Source organism: Oncorhynchus masou, chromosome 9 (assembly GCF_036934945.1).
Source record: "Oncorhynchus masou masou isolate Uvic2021 chromosome 9, UVic_Omas_1.1, whole genome shotgun sequence".
NCBI lineage: Eukaryota > Metazoa > Chordata > Actinopteri > Salmoniformes > Salmonidae > Oncorhynchus > Oncorhynchus masou.
This window is the reverse complement of record NC_088220.1, coordinates 39,366,416-39,375,747: the sequence shown is the minus strand read 5'-3', so window position 1 is coordinate 39,375,747 and position 9,332 is coordinate 39,366,416. Positions and strand designations below refer to the sequence as shown.

Genomic DNA, 9,332 nt, shown 5'->3' with positions numbered 1-9,332 from the left:
ATCGTTTTACTGTGGATATAGATAGGTTTGTACCTGTTTCCTCCAGCATCTTCACAAGGTCCTTTGCTGTTGTTCTGGGATTGATTTGCACTTTTCGCATCAAAGTAAGTTCCTTACTAGGAGACAGAACGTGTCTCCTTCCTGAGCGGTATGATGGCTGCGTGGTCCCATGGTGTTTATACTTGCGTACTATTGTTTGTACAGATGAACGTGGTACCTTCATATGCATTTGGAAATTGCTCCCAAGGATGAACCAGACTTGTGGAGGTCTACAATTTTTTTCTGAGCTCTTGGTAGATTTCTTTTGATTTTTCCAATGATGTCAAGCAAAGAGTCACTGAATTTGAAGATAGGCCTTGAAATCCATCCACAGATACACCTCCAATTGACTCAAATGTTGTCAATAAGCCTATCAGAAGCTTCTAAAGCCATGACATCATTTTCTGGAATTTTCCAAGCTGTTTAAAATGCACCAAGTATATGTCCTAACCGACTAGGGAAAACTATCGTTTGTTAACAAGAATTTTGTGGAGTAGTTGATAAGCAAGTTTAATGACTCCAACTTAAGTGTATGTAAACTTCCAACTTCAACTGTACATTAAACTCATAGCTGATTGAGTGGGCATAAAGAAATTGTATGACCATTGACATCTCCGGTAATGACATAGCAAGGAAAACTGAGCACCCTGGAGCAAATATACAGAGTTAGCTCTTCCTTTAAACAACATCAAGGCCCAGTCATGTGTAAAGGGACGCGGTGGGTAATAGCTGATGTCTTGATGACAAATCTCCCAGGAATTCATGTGACTGACGGCCCCCTCTCTGGTGTAAAGTGGGAGCCTGCTTAACATAATCGGCTGCATTCGCACTTCATTAAATCCCTATACGCCCAGCACTAATATGACACTGAATTAATTACAGCTGGGACTATGATATTTCAAGACATGGCACGTCTGCTTACATAATAAACTGTACGTCAAGGGGTACAAGGACTGCCAGGAGTGTACAGGATGTGTATTAAATGGAAGGGATCATACCAAGATGTATAAAATACTAGCTTTTTTATATCACTCAACAGAGAATTGAAATAATCCAGTTGTCATGTCTTGAAATAAAGTTTGAAGAGGTATCGTTACACTGAATACAAATATGAATGCAACATGTGAAGTGTTGGTCCTATGTTTCATGAGCAGTAAAAAAATATCCTTTAAACTTTCCATATGCACAAAAGCTTATTTCTCTCAAATGTTTAGCACAAATTTATTTACATCCCTGTTAGTGAGCATTTCTCATTTGCCAAGATAATCCATCCACCTGACAGGTGTGGTATATAAAGAAGCTGATTAAACAGCATGATCATTACACAGGTGCACCTTGTGCTGGGGACAATAAAAGGCCACTGTAAAATGTTCAGTTTTGTCAAACAACACAAGTCCATAGATGTCTCAAGTTGAGGGAGTGTGCAATTGGCATGCTGACTGCAGGAATGTCCACCAGAGCTGTTGCCAGATAATTTAATGTTAATTTCTCTACCATAAGCCACCTCCAATGTCATTTTAGAGAATTTGGCTTCACTGTCATGTGAAATCTATAGATCTGGGCCTAATTTATTTCAATTGACTTATTTCGTTATATGAACTGTAACGCAGTAAAATCTTTGAAACTGTTGCGTTTATATTTTGGTTCAGTATACAGTGCATTCGGAAAGTATTCAAACACTTTTACTTTTCCCACATTTTGTTACGTTACAGCCCTATTCTAAAATGGATTAAATCTACACACAATATCACATAATGACAAAGCGAAAACAGGTTTAGACATTTTTGCTAAACAATAAAAAATAAAAAACATACCTTATTTACATAAGTATTCAGACCCTTTGCTATGAAAGTCAAAATTGAGAGCAGGTGCATCATGTTTATATTGATCATCCTTGAGAGGTTTCTACAACTTGGAGTCCACCTGTGGTAAATTTATCTGATTGGACATGATATGGAAAGCCACACACCTGCCGATACAAGGTCCCACAGTTGACAGTGGATGTCAGAGAAAAAAATCAAGCCATGAGGTTGAAGGAATTGTACGTAGAGCTCTGAGAAAGGATTCTCTTGAGCCACAGATCTGGGGAAGGGTACCAAAAAATGTCTGCAGCATTGAAGGTCCCCAAGAGAAAAGTGGTCTTCATTCTTAAACGGAATGTGGCCAGGTCGCCTGGCCAAATTGAGCAATCGGGGCAGAAGGGCCTTAGTCAGGGAGGTCACCAAGAACCTGATGGTCACTCTGACAGAGAGTGATTGGTCAGATGGTAGATTGGCCAGATGGAACGACTCCTCAGTAAAAGGCACATGACAGACCGCTTGGAGTTTGCCAAAACGCACTTAAAGGACTCTTTGATCATGAGAAATAAGATTCTCTGGTCTGATGAAATCAAAATGGAACCATTTTAGCCTAAATGCCAAGGGTCACATCTGGAGGAAACCTGGCACCATCCATATGGTGAAGCATGGTGGTGGCAGCATCATGCTGTGGGTATGTTTTTCAGCGGCATGGACTGGGAGACTAGTCAAGATCGAGGGAAAGATGAATGGAGTAAAGTACAGAGAGATCCTTGATGATAACCTGCTCCAGAATGCTCAGGACCTCAAACTGGGTTGAAGGCTCATCTTCCAGGTCAATGACCCTAAGCACACAGCCAAGACAACGCAGGAGTCAAAATAGGGCTACTTAATGTTAGATCCCTTACTTCAAAGGCAATTATAGTCAATGAACTAATCACTGATCATAATCCTGATGTGATTGGCCTGACTGAAACATGGCTCAAGCTTGATGAATTTAAGGTGTTAAATGAGGCCTCACCTCCTGGCTACACTAGTGACCATATCCCCCGCGCATCCCGCAAAGGCGGAGGTGTTGCTAACATTTACGATAGCAAATTTCAATTTACCGCCCAAAAATTACGTTTTCGTCTTTTGAGCTTCTAGTCATGAAATCTATGCAGCCTACTCAATCACTTTTTATAGCTACTGTTTACAGGCCTCCTGGGCCATATACAGCGTTCCTCATTGAGTTCCCTGAATTCCTATCTGACCTTATAGTCATAGCAGATAATATTCTAATCTTTGGTGACTTTAATATTCACATGGAAAAGTCCACAGACCAACTCCAAAAGGCTTTCGGAGCCATCAACGACTCAGTGGGTTTTGTCCAACATGTCTCTGGACCCACTCACTGTCACAGTCATACTCTGGACCTAGTTTTGTCCCATGGAATAAATGCTGTGGATCTTAATGTTTTTCCTCATAATCCTAGACTATCGGACCACCATTTTATTACGTTTACAATTGCAACAAATAATCTGCTCAGAGCCCAACCAAGGAACATCAAAAGTTGTGCTATAAATTCACAGAATACACAAAGATTCCTTGATGTCCTTCCAGATTCCCTCTGTCTACCCAAGGACGCCAGAGGACAAAAATCAGTTAACCGCCTAACTGAGGAACTCAATTTAATCTTGAGCAATACCCTAGATGCAGTTGCACCCCTAAAAACTAAAAACATTTCTCATAAGAAACTAGCTCCCTGTTACACAGAAAATACCCGAGCTCTGAAGCAAGCTTCCAGAAAATTGGAACGGAAATGGCGCCACACCAAACTGGAAGTCTTCCGACTAGCTTGGAAAGACAGCATCGTGCAGTACCGAAGAGCCCTTACTGCTGCTCGATCATCCAATTTTTCTAACTAAATTGAGGAAAATAAGAACAATCCGAAATTCCTTTTTGATACTGTCGCAAAGCTAACTAAAAAGCAGCATTCGCCATGAGCGGATGGCTTTCACTTTAGCAGTGATAAATTCATGAACTTCTTTGAGGAAAAGCAAATTACGGACTCCTCTTTAAATCTGCTTATTCCTCAAAGTTCAGTAGTCCTGAGTCTGCACAACTCTGCCAGGACCTAGGATCAAGAGAGACGCTCAAGTGTTTTAGTACTATATCACTTGACACAGTGATGAAAATAATCATGGCCTCTAAACCTTCAAGCTGCATACTGGACCCTATTCCAACTAAACTACTAAAAGAGCTGCTTCCTGTGCTTGGCCCTCCTATTTTGAACATAATAAACGGCTCTCTATCCACCGGATGTGTTCCAAACTCACTAAAAGTGGCAGTAATAAAGCCTCTCTTGAAAAAGCCAAACCTTGACCCAGAAAATATAAAAAACTATCGGCCTATATCAAATCATTCATTCCTATCAAAATGTTTAGAAAAGGCTGTTGCGCAGCAACTCACTGGCTTTCTGAAGACAATGTATACGAAATGCTTCAGTCTGGTTTTAGACCCCATCATAGCACTGAGACTGCACTTGTGAAGGTGGTAAATTACCTTTTAATGGCATCAGACTGAGGCTCTGCATCTGTCCTCGTGCTCCGAGACCTTAGTGCTGCTTTTGATACCATCGATCACCACATTCTTTTGGAGAGATTGGAAACCCAAATTGGTCTACACAGACAAGTTCTGGCCTGGTTTAGATCTTATCTGTCGGAAAGATATCAGTTTGTCTCTGTGAATGGTTTGTCCTCTGACAAATCAACTGTAAATGTTGGTGTTCCTCAAGGTTCCGTTTTAGGACCACTATTGTTTTTGCTATATATTTTACCTCTTGGGGATGTCATTTAAAAACATAATGTTAACTTTCAATGCTATGCGGATGACACACAGCTGTGCATTTCAATGAAACATGGTGAAGCCCCAAAATTGTCCTCGCTAGAAGCATGTGCTTCAGACATAAGGAAGTGGATGGCTGCAAACTTTCTACTTTTAAACTCGGACAAAACAGAGATGCTTGTTCTCGGTCCCAAGAAACAAAGAGATCTTCTGTTGAATCTGACAATTAATCTTAATGGTTGTACAGTCGTCTCAAATAAAACTGTGAAGGACCTCGGCGTTACTCTGGACCCTGATCTCTCTTTTGAAGAACATATCAAGACTATTTCATGGACAGCTTTTTTCCATCTATGTAACATTGCAAAAATCAGAAACTTTATGTCCAAAAATGAAGCAGAAAAATTAATCCATGCTTTACTTTCCGGCTACCCGGATAAAGCACTAAATAAACTTCAGTTAGTGCTAAATACGGCTGCTAGAATCCTGACTAGAACCAAAATGTATCATATTTCTCCAGTGCTAGCCTCCCTACATTGGCTTCCTGTCAAAGCAAGGGCTGATTTCAAGGTTTTACTGCTAACCTACAAAGCATTACATGGGCTTGCTCCTACCTATCTCTCTGATTTGGTCCTGCCATACATACCTACACTTACGCTACAGTCACAAGACGCAGGCCTCCTAATTGTCCCTAGAATTTCTAAGCAAACAAGTCTTTACTGAAGACTCATCTCTTCAGTGGGTCATATGATTGAGTGTAGTCTGGCCCAGGAGTGGGAAGTGAACGGAAAGGCTCTGGAGCAACAAACCGCCCTTGCTGTCTCCGGTTCCCCTCTTTCCACTGGGATTCTCTGCCTCTAATCCTATTACAGGGGCTGAGTCACTGGCTTACTGGGGCTCTCTCATACAGTCCCTGGGAGGGGTGTGTCACCTGAGCGGGTTGAGTCACTGATGTGATCATCCTGTCTGGGTTGGCGCAACCCCCTTGGGTTGTGCCATGGCAGAGATCTTTGTGGGCTATACTCAGCCTTGTCTCAGGATGGTAAGTTGGTGGTTGAAGATATCCCTCTAGTGGTGTGGGGGCTGTGCTTTGGCAAAGTGGGTGGGGTTATATCCTTCCTGTTTGGCCCTGTCCGGGGGTGTCCTTGGATGGGGCCACAGTGTCTCCTGACTCCTCCTGTCTCAGCCTCCAGTATTTATGCTTCAGTAGTTTGTGTGTCGGGGGCCTAGGGTCAGTTTGTTATATCTGGAGTACTTCTCCTGTCCTTTTCGGTGTCCTGTGTGAATTTAAGTGTGCTCTCTTTAATTCTCTCTTTCTTTCTCTCTATTGGAGGACCTGAGCCCTAGGACCATGCCTCAGGACTACCTGACATGATGACTCCTTGCTGTCCCCAGTCCACCTGGCCGTGCTGCTGCTCCAGTTTCAACTGTTCTGCCTTATTATTATTGGACCATGCTGGTCATTTATGAACATTTGAACATCTTGGCCATGTTCTGTTATAATCTCCACCCGGCACAGCCATAAGAAGACTGGCCACCCCACATAGCCTGGTTCCTCTCTAGGTTTCTTCCTAGGTTTTGGCCTTTCTAGGGAGTTTTTCCTAGCCACCGTGCTTCTACACCTGCATTGCTTGCTGTTTGGGGTTTTAGGCTGGGCTTCTGTACAGCACTTTGAGATATCAGCTGATGTACGAAGAGCTATATAAAACATTTGATTTGATTTGAGGAGTGGCTTCGGGACAAGTCTCTGAGTGTTCTTGAGTGGCCCAGCCAGAACCCGGAATAGAACCCGATCTAACATTTCTGGAGAGAGCTAAACATACCTGTGCAGCAACGCTCCCCAACCAACCTTTTTTTTACCTTTATTTAACCAGGCAAGTCAGTTAAGAAGAAATTCTTATTTTCAATGACGGCCTGGGAACAGTGGGTTAACTGCCTGTTCAGGGGCAGAACGACAGATTTGTACCTTGTCAGCTCGGGGGTTTGAACTCGCAACCTTCCGGTTACTAGTCCAACGCTCTAACCACTATGCTATGCTACCCTGCCGCCTGACAGAGCTTGAGAGGATATGCAGAGAAGGATGGGAGAAACTCCCCAAATACAGGTGTGCCAAGTTGTAACATAATACCCAATAAGACTCAAGGTTGTAATCGCTGCCAAAGGTGCTTCAACAAAGTACTGAGTAAAGGGTCTGTGATATGTAACTATGATATATTCATTTTAATAAATGAACAAAAATGTCTAAAACCCTGTATTTTCTTTGTCGTTATGGGGTATTGTGCATAGATTGATGAGGGGGGAAATTATTTAATCCATTTTAGAATAAGGCTGTAATGTAACAAAATGTGGAAAAAGTAAAGGTGTCTGTATACTTTCCGAATGCACTGTATATCTTTATCTCCTTATATTATACTGTAAGATTCTTGAGAATACTATGCCATTTAAAAACAACCTGGGGAATAGTTACAGGGGAGAGGAGGGGGGCCAAATGGAAGCTGGGGATGATTTGATCCTCATTGTAGCATGAGTTGCGAGGTTGCAAAATTCACCAAGAATATCAGTGTATGAATACTAGTAAGTCACACTGAGCCAGCCGAGCAACATACAATCAGGAGGCAGTTTGAAACCCACCTAGGCGAGATGTCACAGCCCTGTCTCATGAAGGCGCCGAGGGAGAACCAGAGACTGTTGAATATCCCAAACTCGTTGGTAGACTCATTAGTCTGGATCTGGCCGTCCTCGTACTCCTCTGTGTGCCACTCATATGGGCTGAATCGACTGACCAGGAAGAGCACCACGCTCACACCGATGTAGGCAAACACGATGCACATCCAGATTTCGTAGGCCAGAGGGTCCAGGAAGGAGAAGACCCCTGGTTTTGACTTTTGGGGCTTCTTGATCATAATGGAAATACCCAGTGACATAAAGGGCTTGGAGAAGTCTATTACTTCTTCTCGGACGAGGGTGATGGTCAGCGGTGCCACAGCTATATCAGCTTTCTGGGGAGGAGAGAGAGAGATAGAGCTTGATGTTATAAAGAGCTGATGTTGTTGTTCTAGGGAAACCGGGTGGGCATTAGTAGTGTTTAAAGGGAACTACTGGGGATGTTCGTATACAGCAAGTTATTGGATTTGATCAATATTATAAGGCCCATGCATCTCTTTTCTTACCCCATAGACAAGCTCTCCCACCATTCCGTTCCAGATCTTGGTCTCAGCGTCTCGGGCTCCATATTTGCCATCCCCCACAATTTTCAGCTGGTATTTGAAGCCGCAGTGCTTGGCTATCTCAGCAGCCAGATCTACACAATAGCCCTCGTATCTTTCATTGTCTAAAAAAAGGTCAGCATTCTTCTTGAGCATTACATATGGGGCTTCCTGAGGGAGAAAACCAAAAATACTGTTCAGTCCAGCAGGAGTGCCTTTAGCCTTTACATCATGGTATATAGTTCATGCTAGCTGTATACATGTAGAGACTTTTCACTGAATGAATGAACAGCTCATAAATAGACGTAGACTACTATGGGTTTGTTTGTGTATGTACAGTGTCCATATTAGAACCGCATCAATATGGACACAGTAATACTATAAAAACATGATTCTATGGACGAACAATTGCCGTTTTGATTTTCAATTCAATTGTTGTGAATTCGAGTGAGATGGTATGAATAGAGTCAATGTTAAGTCATTACCAAGATTGTGGTCACAATGACCGTTTTGTTTTCCATTCCTGTTGTGTCATTCGGAAACACGTCTGATTTTGTGACAGCCATTTTGTCAACTTCGTTCCAATATCCAATCTGTGGAGAAAATAATGCATAGTGAATGAGCAATTCCATAATGTCATGAGACGGTAGACAGCGTTGTTGTTTCAGATTATTGTAAACATACAGTTATGAATATAACTATTGTTCCCTGAAGGAGCGAACGAGGTTTAACATACTATGGGGAGTCTTAAATCAAGCCAATCTGAAAGCAAACTGAAATCATGCCCAACAGGTCAATGGAGGCCGAGGCCACCCTTGGAAGCCTTCCTGGCTATAATATTGTGGCTCGCATACATTTCCTCAATTCCGTACTGCTCTTCAGCGAGCTCAAACCCCCTGACGGTGTGGGGCCAAAATATGTTGTACCTAGTTCCCTCCTTCAGGAAACAGTATTTATATTTCTAACTGTACCTTCCCTTTCAGTCGGTCACTCTGTGTAACATTCTACGGGGACATACAATCACGGCCCAAGCCGGCTCAGAGGGTACCAAACTAGGTCCACGGCAGCCAAAGCACACACAGCTTTCACCAGCTCAAGAACAATGCTTACCTTGCGAGCCTGAAATGTCCATACTAGTACAAAGAATCGCAAGTCCAAAGTAACAGAACCCCTGTCATGACTTGGTAAAGCGCAGATACGCACGGCATAGGATTGACCAGAGTAAATGAACCACAGCAGCCTGAAGCTCAAATCCACGGAAAACCTGCAGTAACCTGGAAACTGTGTACTGGCGCACTGCCACGGCAGTCCAAGTCTCAAAGCCACAGGAAACTGCCTAACATCGACCCCAGTCCATACCAGTTCCAAAAAGTCTCACACAGAGACTCAAGGTGTCTGGAAAGCCAGAACTCACACAAGGAACCGCAAGTCCAAAACAACAGGGCATCTGTTGTGTCTTGATAATGCG

The 9,332-nt window shown here is 42.9% G+C and overlaps 1 protein-coding gene across 9 annotated transcripts in view; it reads right to left on the bottom strand.

Annotated features, from left to right (window-relative positions):
* The window catches only part of LOC135545981 (glutamate receptor 2-like), a 71,461-nt gene that overhangs the window by 8,251 nt on the left and 53,878 nt on the right, over nt 1-9,332 (bottom strand). For all 9 annotated transcript variants that reach the window (XM_064974011.1, XM_064974007.1, XM_064974004.1 and 6 more), the window contains exons 9-11: nt 8,350-8,457; nt 7,829-8,035; nt 7,290-7,657 (exon numbers count right to left, since the gene is read on the bottom strand). In XM_064974011.1, coding sequence (XP_064830083.1) covers nt 7,290-7,657; nt 7,829-8,035; nt 8,350-8,457 — 683 coding nt within the window. The remainder of the gene's footprint in view (nt 1-7,289; nt 7,658-7,828; nt 8,036-8,349; nt 8,458-9,332) is intronic.